General features: G+C 40.0%; 2 protein-coding genes and 1 long non-coding RNA gene across 3 annotated transcripts; 1 reads left to right on the top strand and 2 right to left on the bottom strand.

The window, feature by feature from the left end:
* Positions 1 to 1481: 1481 nt before the first annotated feature.
* Positions 1482 to 5933, bottom strand: LOC146487795 (uncharacterized). The gene is made up of 2 exons (XM_085127383.1): positions 5687 to 5933; positions 1482 to 2703 (listed from the first exon to the last, which is right to left on the bottom strand). Exons 1-2 carry the CDS (start codon positions 5795 to 5797, stop codon positions 2380 to 2382), a joined length of 435 nt encoding a protein of 144 aa, XP_084983509.1. The 5' UTR covers positions 5798 to 5933; the 3' UTR covers positions 1482 to 2379.
* Positions 5934 to 8104: 2171 nt separating this feature from the next.
* Positions 8105 to 14534, bottom strand: LOC146487796 (stromelysin-2-like). Its single transcript, XM_085127294.1, has 6 exons — positions 14356 to 14534; positions 12399 to 12656; positions 11816 to 12068; positions 10965 to 11186; positions 9734 to 10076; positions 8105 to 9353 (listed from the first exon to the last, which is right to left on the bottom strand). The coding sequence occupies exons 1-6, from the start codon at positions 14458 to 14460 to the stop codon at positions 8939 to 8941; spliced, it is 1596 nt and encodes a 531-aa protein (XP_084983420.1). The 5' UTR covers positions 14461 to 14534; the 3' UTR covers positions 8105 to 8938.
* Positions 11113 to 11534, top strand: LOC146487797 (uncharacterized). Its single transcript, XR_014868024.1, has 2 exons — positions 11113 to 11246; positions 11382 to 11534. It is a non-coding gene; the product is annotated as an uncharacterized LOC146487797 (long non-coding RNA).
* Positions 14535 to 15431: the final 897 nt, after the last annotated feature.

Here is a 15431-nt window from a genome sequence, read left to right on the forward strand (position 1 = left end):
TAACTTTTCCGACATTCACATAACCAAGCCAATGCCTCGCTTTTTTCCCTCTTTCCCCCCCCCCCCCCCCCACCTTTTATTTTTTCTTGGTACTAAGAATGTACCATGTTCGCTTGCCATAAAGCATTTCTTTATTACTTATCTTTATTTCTCTTTATCTGATCACAGGCTTACCGGCTCATCCGTTTCTGCGGCTGGCTTTGCTATTAAATAGCCGCGCAGATTTTCTTTTGGGGCTATTCTAGTTCTACTTATTCCGGTTTAGGAATAACAGAATACACAGAATTTCAATTTCGAAAACAGACGCTCCTCAGTAAAATCTGGAAACGGAATACCCATGGCGGAGGTGACCTGAGAACTACTATGTCTGCGCACGCACTTGACTGTAGGATTTCCCGCTAAGAATGTTCTCAAAGAACGCATATTCTGTCTATTCCGAGTAAACCCGCGTATTCCTTCCATTCTGTTCATTCTGCTATGGGGAGCAGAATTAACAGAATAATATTTCAAAAACGGAATAGTTCCCAAAAGGACACAAATACCGTCTATTCCGAGTATTCCTATTCCGGAATAGTCCCAAAAGAACGCGCCCTAAGTCAAGTCAGGGCCTTTTGATGTGAATAGTAAGTAAGTAAGTGAACTTTATTTAGACAGGGTGGCCCAATCAGCTACGGGGCTGTTATCCTGAGGGGCCCTGTATACACCTATGGGGGGAACTAACCTTTCTTCACACTCGGCAGTGTTTGTAGCACAAGTGCCGGTGTCCAAAAATTAAACTTCATAACATGGTTAAACATCCCAACTGACAGTAGGCAAACAATCTGATTATTTACTGAGCATGGCCATGAAGTTGAACTTGGGGATACCGAGACACAACTCCAGCTAGCGTTTTCGTTTATGACCAAGTAAAGCGTACCAATTTCCTTTCCAGTCGAGCGCGAGAAACGAACGAAAGCTTCCGGAGACGAGGAACAAAAAAATCCGGAGCCATGGGAGGGGAGAAAAACAAAAGGAAACGGCTGCAACTGAGCTTTACTTTCCTTCCTCTCCCCCCTCCCACACCTCCATTATTTTTCTCTTTTTTTCACTTCATGCTTCAGCGAAACTTCCGCGCGCTTGCACTGAAGGAAACCACTGACATGGGATTTTTCACCCCATCTGAAAGATCACGTACGCCATATTAATCTTTTCAAAAAGCAAATCTGAGTCAGTCTATCAAAGCCCTAATAAAAAGAGATAAATAAGTAAATAAAGCGGTTTCCATTTGAGTGTCGTAAAAACCAAAACCAAAGTAATAAGGCCCTGGCTAATCGCAACAAATGTAAACAACATAACGAGCCAATCAGAATTCGAAGCAAATTCATGTAACTGGCGCCAAGCGTGGGAAAACGCGTGAGGCGAAAACACGACATGACACTCATTTGAAAACCGCTCGAAAGAGCTAACTATTTGACAAAACTAGTTTTAAGTTTATTTGATTATATATACTCTGCAATGGCTACAGAGCAAAATGTTTAACTGAACGTGAGTTCTTGCATAGCTACAAATATCAACAAACACACGACAAAACTTTCCCGTGGGAAAACCTTCCTGATTCGACGAAGGTCAAACTGCTCAATTATAAGTCTGCTAATAGGGATCAAAACGTCAGCTGTCAGCTACCAGGGAATTCGAATTTTATTGTATCAATACTTCATAACTTCATAACATAACTAAGCAACAAGACTTTATTTCATAAAGGAAGAGAAGGTCATACACTTAGCTACCCGAAAATAATGATGCTAACCGAGGAGTGTTACCCTGGTTCTAGTTGTTCAAAGCTAATCCTGGATTAACGTGAGCTTTGATTCTAGTTAAATGACTAACCATCAAAGCTTCTGTCAAAGATTTTTGTCCCTTAATTAGTTTTCACTCAGAGTTGCCTTTAGCGTGCACGAGCTTAACATTAGCTTTCAAAAACCACTTTTAATGAGCGAGATGAAAACCTCGGTTAACTTTTAATCGTGGATTAGCGTTAATTGGCTTTCGAACAACCGGGCCCTGATTCCTAAAACAAGTTACAGAACTCAAAAAACGATAATGAAAAACAGAAATCAATCAGTAAATTAAATAATAGTAACACACACATTATCTCTGATAAACGAAATAATACTTTGGTTACAAACACAATTTATTACTAGTCCTGAAAAAAAATTACAATTAAAAAAAGAATAGAAAATGAAAGAGAAAACGCCCGTCTAAACAGATCTAGGTCAAAATTACAGAAGGGTTCGTCCTTGACTACCATATTCACCCTGCATCACATTAAATCAGCTCAGTCTCTACAATCTCTCTTTTTCGACCTCTCTATATATCCACAAAAGATCAGCGAATGGCATTCTAGTAATACTCCTGATCAAGTTCCGAGGAAGCAATACTGTCGGACATCTCAGACAGCCGTTCCTTTAACTCCTGCTCGATGGGGAAACGCCCATTTTCGTTCCTTGTTTCGTATCCGTTGCGCTTGAAGTCGAACGGCCGATCCATGGATTCCCGATCGTCGGAATGTGCTTGGCCCCACCTGTTACGGTTGTTCATCAAGGTTCGTCTGTCATTTGATGAGGCGTCAGCGCGATATCGATAAGCCATGGGGTTGATGCCAGCGTGACGATTATGCATTCTAGCGAGTATCCTCTCTAGAATATCCGACGAGGTTTCGAGTTGCTAAAAGTGAAGAAAATAGGTCGTTTTAATGGTTTGTTATGCCATACTGAATTACTAGAGAGACAGAAAATCCACTAGTAATCTGTAAAGCAGATTGCAGAACAGGCTTTCTGCTGCATCGAACGAGGGGACTCGATAAGGACTGGAACGGGTCAGCATGAAAATCCGGCCTTGCCGGCGAAGCTTACGTTCGCGGGCCAAGTTCGCTATTTAAGTTTTAAATTCATCATAGTCTAAAACCTAAGTCGCTCGTTACTTCCTTATTAACTGTACACTTATTGACATATTAAACATACTTGAAATTTCTGTTCATTTTAAAGGGTAATGTGTTTGAACAGGACCTGAATAGCGGCGTCTCTTCCGTCTATTCTCGCTGAGGGGGTATAAACTAGTAAATCCTATACTTTGCGAGATTGCCAGGCCCTTGTTTTAAAATCCGAGACCAAGACTTCATTATTTCCAAAATGTTCGAGCCCAGGACTTTACCTAAAAAGAATAAAAACGGAGCCCGAGACTCTGAGAGCTTCTGAGTGCTGGACAGTTTTCAAGTCGATAGCACCAAAAAGAAGGTTGTCATTCTTCCTGCATGTGTTTGTTGTTAATCGCAACAGTAACTGAAATAGACTAGAATCTTTCTTTTCTTGGTCGACAATCTGCGAGATCTCCAGACCCAAATATTCGAAATATTCCAGACTTCGAGATGGTCTAAATTCTAACGAGCGCAAGATTCCGAGACGTTAACACTACATTTTTCTAGACTCGTCGTTTTCGAAAGACAATTCTGTAGCCCTTCGCTGGAATGCGCGCTACATGTAACCAAATGTTGTCAATGATGCAACATTTGGTTACCTTATGCTTTGCTAATTTTTCTGCCCTTAAAGGGGCATTGTTGCGGAGATTTTGAGTGTATGTTGTGCAAAACTGCTCAAATATTTGACAAAGAACCTTTTCTCTAACTTGAGATTATTCTTAAACCGGGAGGAAGATATCAAGGGATTTCTACGAGGACGAACAAACTATAACCAGTTTTAAACAAGATCTCTGTAACACGCAGGAAGAACTTGAAACAGTGGCATGGCCAATTTTTTCAAGTTGCAATCCATTTCTATCCTTTCCTAGCCATTCGCCGCCAAAGATAATTGATACTAGTTTCTGTGAACAAGTAGGGTTATTGCCCGGGGGGGAGGGGGGGGGGGTATTAAAAAAATTTAACACGGGGAAGCTCCGCCCAGAGGTCCGACCCCTTACCCTTTTATATGCCATTTTTGGCCGAAAAGGTACCCCTTTCGTATACCTTCCATTGGAATAAATCGCTAAAACAGGAAGTGTTCTTGTCATTTTCATGCTGCGTTCAACAAATTAAAACAGCTACATCTCTAATTGTTTTTCTTAAAATCCTTTCCCTAGTGTCAAAAGTTTCCAATTCATGAATTTTCAGAAGATGAAAATTATTTGACATCGGATTTCCATACAAAACACTGTTATTTCAACTGTTTGCGTACTCGTCAAAATGGCGTCGAAAACCGTAATAAGACCTATTCACACATCAGCTGATCTCTCTGCACATTGGATACTAGACTTTAGAGTTCCCTACAAGTTGAGGTCAGAAATGTTTTCTTGGCCCAAGGAAAAGAAAGTCCTTGGGGGAACTCTGGACCCGAGCAACAGGGGGAGTAAGGGCTCAATCCCCGTGCCGGAAGCTATTTGACAGAAATGAGAAAGAAAGGACTTCGGCAAAGTATACCTACAATAAAGCTTGAAATGTAGACTGGGAACGTAACACTATAGGAGATTTTATAAAACAATGGCCGAGACATGCGCATGTGAGAGTAGTGCAGGCGTACCCTGATCGACCGGGTCCTGATCCAATGTTTACAGTAAGTCATTGTGATATGCTAATTGGGGATAAGAACAGACAAGGGTCAAGTGGTACTCGTGAAAGGAAAGCTTTATCTGGCTATTTCTCACGGCCTGAGCAGGAGTCAATAGCCTTGATACTACCGTCTCTGCACACCAGCAAACAACAACAAGTTCCATTCGGACAAATTAACTTAAGCTCCCCTAAAAAAAAAAAATTGCGCTTACCCCGATGATAACCTCGAAGCATGTTCGTTTAGGTAGAAGATATTAAGCAGAACTTTCCCTGGAGCTTTTCTGTGTTCCTGTTCACTTTAAAGCTTTCTAAAGTGGTTCTAACTTTTGAGACTAATCACTAAGATTGACCAATCAAGTGAAAGCGATTGCGGTTTCCCTTGTTAACTAATAGAGAGTAAAGATTTACATAAAGCACTGAAAAAGACATGGACTTCGCTGATATCATCTGCTTGACAGATGACATTTCTTTATTTCTCGTCAGATGGGGTGTGCATGATCCTGTAAATAACCTTATCCCTGTGTGGTGGAAAACCGAGGAAAAAACGCGACTGTTATAATTTTAGGAAGAGCTGGAAGTCGTACTGAATTTTTCTTGGCACAGACGGCAAGATGTGATGTAAATAATTATTGAGTCGCGTGCCTTTAGGACCCTCCGACTGAAATTCTTTGCATGTTCTTGAGAGCTGTGCATAGGCCTATTAGAGAGTACCCCGCCTCGTTTCTTTGAGCAGGGTCGTGAGCACCCCCTTGATTTTCCGTCTGAGAAGCAAACTCACAAGACGCCCGCTGTTGCAGGCAGAACTCAACAGATGTTAAAAGTGACAAGAAAACACAGCTTTTCAGTGCAAGCACACCAGGTCTTATCTCCTTTTGGTTCCTAGCGATCGCCATATTTTTCTTCGACCGTCACCTTGTTTTTGCTTCGCACAAGCTGAGCGACTTGACCAAGCCAAAAGCCTGCGCTGACAAGAATTCTTCAACTGACTGCACATTGCCTTTCAGTCATATCGACTTAAGACAAGAAATCCCTTCAGTTTATGCATACTTATCCGATCGCAAGACAACGGAATTCTGACAACTTAGCTGTTCCTTAAAAAAGGTCTCTTACCTCTCTAAGACTATCCAGCCAGTCCCTTCCTGATCGAAAGTGAGGAGCACTGTTAACCGCACAGCTTAGCGTGGAGCTGAGCACTATCAGATATGCAACAAACTTGTTCATGATAACTGTGGAGCTTGTGCTTGCTCTCGATGCAGTCAATAATGATTATGATGCTTTCTACTGAGCGCCTATCCTATTGCGTGCATCAAGCGCAAGATAAAATAGCAGACCTAATCAGTGATGCGATAAGCTTTAAACAGGACATTGTAGGTTTTGGCACACATACATGCTGCCTTGATTAACATTCCGAGTATCATTTACAAAAGAGATTACTCTCAGCACGTTCATGTCCGTTTGAAAATAAATGATTTGTTTTTAAGTGTTTTAAAACTTAGCTGGAGCCAGCACTGAAAAAACTTTAGAAGCACGAGCTGACCCCTAGTTTTCTGTTCATGCTTAAAGATTAATTGTCCACGAAATAGGAAAAAGAACATTAAATTTCAACAACAGAACTGTCTTATTAAGCTTATGAAGCGGTGGTTTATCTTAATAGTTCATGCAAACAAATTGTGAAAAGAATCCTTCAGGTTATCACTGGGTCGTACGGTATGTTTTCTTTTTCCAGTCATAACCGGATCTTTGAAGGCCCACTGATCGGCCTTGTAGTTTATCTTTCCTACTTTTTTTCCAATTGACGCAGGTATTAAAAGATAATTGTTGAACAATTGCCAATGTGACTAATTAGTTTTTGATGCGAAAATAAAAACGAAAGTTCCCGTGCGTCTTCAGATGATTTAGTTCAAGGACATTTTTTCAGACGCAATTTATCCTTGTAGAAATAGTGTAGTGTGCACACACGTTTTCTCCGGAATGTACTGACAATGCTCTTTAGACCCTGCCAAAAAAAACCCGTGCCACTCCTCTCAAGAAAGTAGGCAAGTTAAAGTCGTTGAAGTAACTGTGTTCGGACTGGATTCTGTTGTAAAGGATCTAATCGGCAAACAAATCAGTGTAAACTGAACAAAAAGAGCAAGGCTGATTTCACGATCAGGAAAATATATTTTTCCAATATTTCGAAAAGGCACGGTCAACTTCTTGGGGGGTAATTATGAAACTGACCCTATGGCAAAAGATGTAACAGTTGCAATTATAGATACCATAATAACATAGGCTAAAGGTAAAAACACAAAAACGTTAATTTAGTTAAGGGCGCGGTTTGAAAATACAACTCGCCAATAGACGGTTAAAAAAAGAAAGGGAAAAAGAAAATAAAAGGAATGTGGAGGAATGAATAAAAAATATTACTAGTAACCAGCCTGTTTGGGGACCTCTGATGAAACACGAAGAACGATTTGCTGGAAATTACAATGCAACTGCTGACAAGAGCATTAAGTTGCACGGAAATAAACGCTGCACCTTATCTCGCGATATTTAAACGATTGGTTGCAAAAAGAAGAAGACCAGACTGTAGTCTGCCTTTCGTCCTTGACAACTCACTATCAGAGGTATTTCCTGTTGGGTCTGGAGTTAAACAAGAGTTTATTCTCTCTCCGTTTCCAAAAAAAAAAAAAAAAATGAGTGAATCATGCGAAACTGCACCTCAAACTCAGACAAGCCCGAGGCATATAAGGCGGGATTCTGTTCTCTCCTCCCCAAGGCCTCGCCTATGCCAGCGCCGACCATAACTACACTGTCAAAAACATACTGAGCAGCTAACTGCATGACTCATCTGCAAACTAGAGAACGCAATCATGTTACAGAAATACGCCAGGCAAAACTGGCCAGCATATCAGTACGGTCCCGGACCAAGGTAATGCGCATCACCTTCACAACTTGAGGGAATGGCGACCTTTTCCCCGGCTCTTTACTCTTGTTATCTCCGATCGACAGTCACCAATACTTTTACGCCTGTGGTAACATTCGTGAAGCCCTTTTAAGATGTTTCCTATGTATTGCCTCTGAACAATAGTCCGTTGTTTTTTCAACAAAGGATTTTGTTCAGAAACAATAATAAAGCTAATTTAACTTGGGAGGGATGCGTGAACACGATCGGCGATTTCGTCGTTTCATGACCGTCTAAAAACACGAGATTGCAGGCATCACGACCACCTGGGATGGCCTCTGATCGGGGGATAAATCGGGAAATACGGGAGTGTTATATTTTCCCGACGCGTCATAGATTTTTACAACGCGTACATTTGTCGCAATCATTCCCGTTTTCTCGTCTGAGATCGTCAGCAATATGTTTGGCTCGGTACGAAGCCTCTAAACTTACTCAGGTTTAAAAAAATAAAATAGGAGTTTTCTTCGCGGCATTTTTTGTTTAATATAACTTTTATGGAATATCGGAAACATCTGGGACGATCGAAAAGCCGATCAACTGGGATTTTAATTTCTCGACTTATTCTGCAATGTTTGAGATACAAGTGGTGACTGATATTAACTTTATTTATCCGCTCTGGGTTTTCACACCCCCAATAAAATTTACACAAACTTCTTACAAAATATAAATATTTTAAAAACAAATATATTGATTTCTAAAATCAATTGCCCCTAACTAAATACACTTCATTGTGTTCTTCATTGATTGCTGTACAGGCTGACGATGATCACTGCGGCTATTGACTCATGCAGTTACGAGAAAATTGAAATCCCTAAAACAAATGTTGAAAGCAAACCTACAACTTAAAATATGACTCTACAAGGAGTCTACCAGTCACTCTACCAGACACCTTAAGGTGGGGGTTCACCTGAAAGCCTTTTTCACGCCGCTTAAAATCGATCAAATGGAAATATCTTGTTTGCATTTCAAGCAATACAAAAACCCTCCATTCATAACACAAATCAATGATTTGGGGTGTTTTATGAATTTTTGGGTGATTTTTAGGTATATTATTGGAAGGAAATAATTTTTCTTGAAGGATTGGTAAAATTGAAAGAAATAAGAAATGTTGAAGATTTAGTGAAGTTTTAAAATTAGAATTTGTAGCTAATAATTAATAGACGAATACCAAGTTAGTCCACCAGCAACCTGGGGTGCTCTTGCGTGGTTATCGACTGTCTGTTAGTGTTCCAAAAATCATTTTCTTTCTTCTATCCATTCTTAAAACCTCTTCAAATTTCACTCAAATTCAGGTAGAGCCCCACCTTAAGTGATAGTTATTGAAAATGCTGTGCAAAAATGTTCGACATTTCATAGCAAGGGAACAGACGCAGAAAAGTTCGTTTTATTGTAAAGGATTGTGGGTGACCATTTACGGATCAAGGGCCCTGCTCTATAGCCCCAATAGCCCCAATAGCCCCAACGCTGCACTTCATCCATCCCTGAGAGGTAAACTTTTGGTTATTAAGGTATTGAGGATCGATATAGACCTTTCTATTCCGTGAAACATTCTTGAGCCTATAATAGTTAGGCCCCTTGAAGACGTAACTCCTGCCATTTCGCCATGTCACGGCTGCATCTATATCATTAGGAAGGTCGGGCCACCCCCGTTTGATGCTTATCGGATACCCAGGATCCCGCCTGTGTCTATCTTCGTTATATCGCCAATATTGTGTACCCTTGAAGAAGTACGTTCTTCCGTTTTTCCATGTGAAGACCGCGTCCAAGTTTGAAGGCAGGCGTTGATAACGCTGCGGGTTAGTCACCAGTAGTCGACCTCTGTACTCCCAGAAACTAAAATACAAATGTGCATGAAGAAATTAAAATTTGAAAGAAATGGTAAAAAGGGGGCGAGATTAGACAACACGTGTCAGGAAACGCGAACTGCAGAAATGGTCACGTGACCGTGACCTTCTGGGTAGTACTTGGCGTAAGCCTAACTACTATGACCAGAGCTACACCCATCCGAAGCACTTATAATACAATAATAATAATAAAAATAATAATAATAATAATAGTAATAATAATAATAATAATAATAATAATAATAATAATAATAACGATTTATTGCAGTGTGATTCTATTTTCAACTCTTACTATCGAGATTATTTCATTGCTAAAAGTGAATTAATTAACACGCGCAGTCACACCAACATTAAGCAGCAAACACTTACCGAGAACCCGAGAAGAAGACAAGATTTCCCGCTTTGTTACGATAAGCAGCATTGACTGGGGTGATAACATCAGGCCAATAATCTTTTACTCTCTTTGGCTCGCTTTTTTTGAGATAAGCCGTAAGAGTCCAAAACCAGTCACCTTGGATGAAATGAGTGGACCAGCTGCCATCAGTAACAATGGCGTCATATTTACTTTCAATTCGACATGCGGGATGAACACCCGGTTCAAACGTTGGGGGTAAGGTGGGTGGGGTCGGCCTCGTGGCTGGGACTGAAGTTGGTGAGGTGCTTGGTTTAGTGGTAGTAGATGGCGTGGTTTTCTTCGTCATGGGCTTCTCTGCTGCAAATTGAGAAAGACTCGATAATTAACAATTATTTTGCCAGCGCGCGTTGGTTATGAGATGATAGATAGCAAGCTAACGAGGTGCGTAGCGCCAAGTGAGAGGATAATAATTGTTTTATTAAAAACAATCAAGAAGTATTGCTAGATCTTGCTGATTTGGCTTTATAAGAACAACCAGCAGACAATATATTATCTATTTTTCGGGCATGGTGTAATGGCTCATATACCATGGGCGCTAAGCTAATTAAACATGATCTCTGGAACTGCATTATACAATGGCTCAGTTTTTGATAATGAATTTTAGTTCCTGCATAAGTCCTTTACTTTAACACAAAGACAAAGAGATTTCAATTTGGAATAGCTGTCGCAGTGTGTCGGACAATATAAATCCAAGTGAATTAAGAACTTCCCATACTGAAGGCCATAAAATGTGTTCTAAGAACGGTATTCTTTTATCTTTTGGTCTTTCAATTGTGTAGTGTAAGACGATTTCAAAACAATGTCACAATTTTTGCAGAACGTTTGTTTGTCGATGAAATCCAAAGTGCAGCCATTCAAATGAAAGCCCCAGAGCAGTAATTTCCTACTGTTACTGGTTTTTTATTTCCGATCCGTCCATACTGTTTATAAGATATGAAAGGTGCTTCTTACTTTTAACAATGCTCTTTTGGTGCCGTCAGGTTTCTAATATCTTGGATTTGATACTAACATATAGTTCATAAGAAATTGATATTTCATATTATGAAAATTGGAGAGTAGGTTACTTTTTATGTGGCATTGTCAAACCTGACGAATTAAAGACTTGTATGTCAAAAGACAGAATCACCGGACACAGATAAGAAAATGGTGCCCAATAAAGGAAACATACATAACAACGCGCCTTACCTCCATAGAGCGCCCGTATTCCGTTAAGATCGTCCCTGGTAAGCTCGACATTGGGAAAATATCCCTTGTACCATGGATACATGATGGATTCGCGCACGTTGGAATGTTCCAGGCCCAAACTGTGACCAAATTCGTGAAGCCCCACCCAGTCCAAGTTGATGCCGTCACTTGTTCCTGTGGTGAATCGTTCGTCATCGTCGAAGTGTGCGTCACCGGAAAGACCTGCCAAGATTGAAAAGAAGTGTCAACGTGAGTAATTTTTAAAACAACTGTTGTAGTTATGTGTTATATGCTAAGTTGATGCCACTTGATGAATTTGTGGTGAGTGCGTCGCTATCATGGAAGTGGGCGTCACCGGAGGAACCTTCATGTCAGCGTATTTCCTTTCTCCTCGAAAGATAGATTTACAATCACCAGCATCATCACCTTCACTATCATCATCATCATCATCATCATCATCATCATCATCGTCATCGTCATCGTCATCATCATCTTCATCATCATCATCATCATCATCATCATCGTCATCATCATTATCATCATCATTACTATCATCATCATCATCATCATTATCAATTAAGATGATTCTGGCAAAAATAAGTTGTAAGTGAAATTCACACTCTCACATACTGCCGGCACTATAGCAATAAAAAGTTGATCTCCTGTCATCAGTAGACTAAGAGATAAATTATTTGACTTAGTTGGGATTAATTCTTAAGTAACCGTACTAATGATTGATCATCAAAACTAATCGAATCAAGAAAATTATATATATTATTGTTTCTGTTGTTAGTGTTGTTGTTATTGACGATTTTTTTTTCTTTGTATTTGCTGTCAATCAATCTACCAACCTTTATTGTTGTGAGGATAGTAAGCATGAGCCAGCGTTCCTCCTGGACCGTCAAATGCATAGGGGTCACCATGGCGACGCGTTACAAATCGAATCAATATGTCCACGTCATCGTCCGAAACTGAACTATCCGTTTGTTCGGTTATGGTCAGCGAGCTTGCCATGTCCCATTTGTTTATCATTCTGCGAAGAACGTTTTTTTGTTCTTCAATGCCAAGATCTCTTGTAAGCTCTTTAAAGCGATAGGTCAGATGCTGCAATGCAGATAAAATAGAGTTAACTTTACAATTGTCTTAAACCACTTATCGCGAGTTTTCATCTTTAATAATAGTTATTCTCTCACACTTCGGGCTGCACTGCAATACAATTCAATTCCAAACGAACTACAATTGAAGACATATGCCCCGCCTAGCTAAAACAAAAACGCGGGGAGATTAGCGACTACTGAGTTGCATTGGGAATTTAAAAAAGTCAGGAAATCTTCTTCGTCTTTATTCATTGCTTCAATGTCAGAAAAACAACTGGCTCAAACGGTAAACCACTTTTTGCCTTCCGTGTTGGTCTATAAAGAACTGCGTACATACCTTCTTCTTCCAGTAAGTTCCTTGTAAATGAAACTGGCCAATTTCCAACTTTTTCACAGGATCTTCTAAGCCACATCTTTTTTTACTGACCAGTTCAAGCGTCTCTGCGTCTAGTTTTCCAGTCACTGGCAAACTGGCGAATCTCTGAAGGTCTTTTATTGCCTTCCTGACTTCCGGGGAATTGACGTCCCTACCTCCCGCGCTATTAGTGGAATTCGTTTTAGGGAGGTAACCAAACTTTGCCAGGAAAGAAAGTGCCTGAAAATTTTTCAGAATGTAGACGTACCGTCAAAATCAAAGCTTTAGTGGTACTGTATTTAAAAAAATACTTACAGAGACTTACTGACATATGCTGACGCATGCAATTTTATACACATACGTTAAGTTACTTAGTTTAATCTTATATGTAAATTTGGATTTGATTTTCCTATTGTTATTATTTATTAGTATTATATACAGCTCATATTTGTGAGGCGTATTTGAAAACTGTATAGTTGAATTTGCGCTATATAAATAATAATAATAATAATAATAATAATAATAATAATAATACTACTACTAATAATAATAATAATAATTATTATTATTATTATTATTGACGTGTGCCCATAAACCATGGGAGTCTGTATTGATGAATTTCACCATTTACTTGAAAGTTTTCAAGTTGCACTTTCCTGTGGTGCTGTTTATACAGGGTTAGTTATGCTATACTTTTTATTGTTATTGATGGATACATACACTATTCTATGTCTTAATTTATTTCAACATTTTATTGCACATGCGAGTGCACAGGATGAGCGCGCGTGTTAGAAGCCGGTTTATTCCTGCACAAATAAAGACTGGCAAACCGGTTTGTTACTGAAAATAACTGACCGTATGAATACCGCGGCGTGTTGTACTTGTTTCGCGCGTCATTAAGCCAAATTTGTTGAACTGGACAATAAAAGACTGTTCTCAAGGCTGTTCAAAATTTAAGTCCGTAGATAAAATCCCAAATTATTAACATTAAAAAAAATACGGTAGATAAAATCCCAAATTATTAACATTAAAAAAAATAAATAAATAAAAAGCAGTTGTTGGAGCGCTTTCATGTGACGTTCTATCGTAAACAATAAACTAGAGGTCACTGCAAAGCGAATACGTGTTCCCTCTGACGTAATCAACAACGGGGGTGCAGCGGAATAAATGCGACCTGTCAAAGTATTCTGAGAAAGATACGTCGACTCAACAAGAAGAAACGAAGGACAGACAAATCTTTGTGAACTGCAAAACAGATTGAATTCATCCGTAACTAATGATCGTTTAGATAATCTCTATGCGTTCACGGGAGCAAAATAATAAACGCGCCAATAAATAGCCTCTTCCTCTTTGTTCCATTTTCCGCGGAGGACGCGAAGGAGCGGACGGACGTGAGGAACGAAAACGATTAGAGACTGTATACCGAGAGGACCCGAGAGCCTGAAACAGGCTAACATTGATTAGGAATGCCTCAAGCCTCTGTCTACAACTCATGACCTGCTCTGGTATATTTTGGAAACCGGATAATGCGAGAACTTGAAAACAGTTAGCCTAACTCAGGCTTTTTTCAAGTTGCCGTCCATTCTAACCTATTCCATCTGCGGCCACAGACACTCATCGACAGTCTTAGTACACTGGGGTGATAATTTACATCAAATTTGAGCAATACTTTTTGGTTTCCGTTGATAATTAAACGTTTTGGAGTTTTTGATGTAACACCAAATTCCCGTGATACTTCCCTTTCCAGTCCGTACGTGCATTCCTGCTAAGTTTTTAGGGTTGTTGTTTGTTTTTTCCTTTGAAATATTTTTCCTTTTTAGTCAAAATGAATCCTAGATTCTTTCCCGTTTTCCCTTCGGGCCGTCTCAGCTCAGCAGTAATATAGTTTAACAAATGTGTAGCGTTACGGTTTAATAGGTTGTTTTGTAATCTTGCTTACCTTTCCTTTGCTTCTACGTGCGATAACTGGTGCACCGCTAACGCATTCTAGTAGAGAAAGACAAACTATTGAACCAACCAAGACGCTTAGGAGTGTCTTCATCATCCAACTTGAAAAATCCTTTGCTTCGCTTTAAAGACAACACGATTTCATCGACGAGGCGATAGTGTTGTCTCTGGGTCAAACGCGCGTATTTATAGCGCACAAGAAAACCATGAATGAGGGTGTTGACGTGACACATCTGTTACTTGTCAATGGCGGCAATTTTCAGTTTGCGACAAACTGACGTGGGCGAAAACGTGCGTCAGCAGGAAGAAGGAAATGGCACGATTTGACTGGATGATACGCGAAATTTAGTAAGATTTGACACCTAAAAATAACAGCTCAAAGTAAAACCTTGACGACTCTTTAAGAATTTGAAACCTGATAAACAAACATGTATTGACTCACATCATAGTGAAGTTTGTTTGAACTCTCAGACAGTGCCGTTTGGAGTGCTGTTACCGGTCTCAATGACTTGTTCGGACTGAGATGAAACACATGAACCGCAATGTCGGAATAGGCTTATATGGTCTTAAATGAAAAACGTTATCTTTCTCAAAGATCTCATAAGCAAAATTTGTCCCTATATGGTACAAAGTGCACTTCCACCTCTCACCGCGCGTTGCGAATGAGGTTACACAACACCCGCTAATCTGATTTTAGGTTGGGGAAGGGGGAAATTAATGATGATAGTGACGAAATATATTTTCTGTTGTTATATTTTTTTTAAAATCATCCGAACGATCTAACGATAAAACGCTAGGTTTCCAAACGTTCCACGTCTGAAGCGCAATATGACTTATTTTGGGGGCTTCTTTCAAGCTGTAATCACTGAAAAATAGAAAATATCTGACAAGTACCTACTTCTGAACTACTCAGCCCAGGATTATGTGAAAGGGTACTCCCCCCCCCCCCCCATCCCCACTCCCACCACCCCCGGCTTCGTCCCCACCACACTCTGTTCAGTCGGCCTTCCTCGAGAAAAATGTGTCACGTACTGTAATTAGAATCTATCCTGCTCATGCGTGCAACGT

Source organism: Pavona decussata, unplaced genomic scaffold, assembly GCF_977016875.1.
Source record: "Pavona decussata unplaced genomic scaffold, jaPavDecu1.1 SCAFFOLD_13, whole genome shotgun sequence".
Lineage (NCBI taxonomy): Eukaryota > Metazoa > Cnidaria > Anthozoa > Scleractinia > Agariciidae > Pavona > Pavona decussata.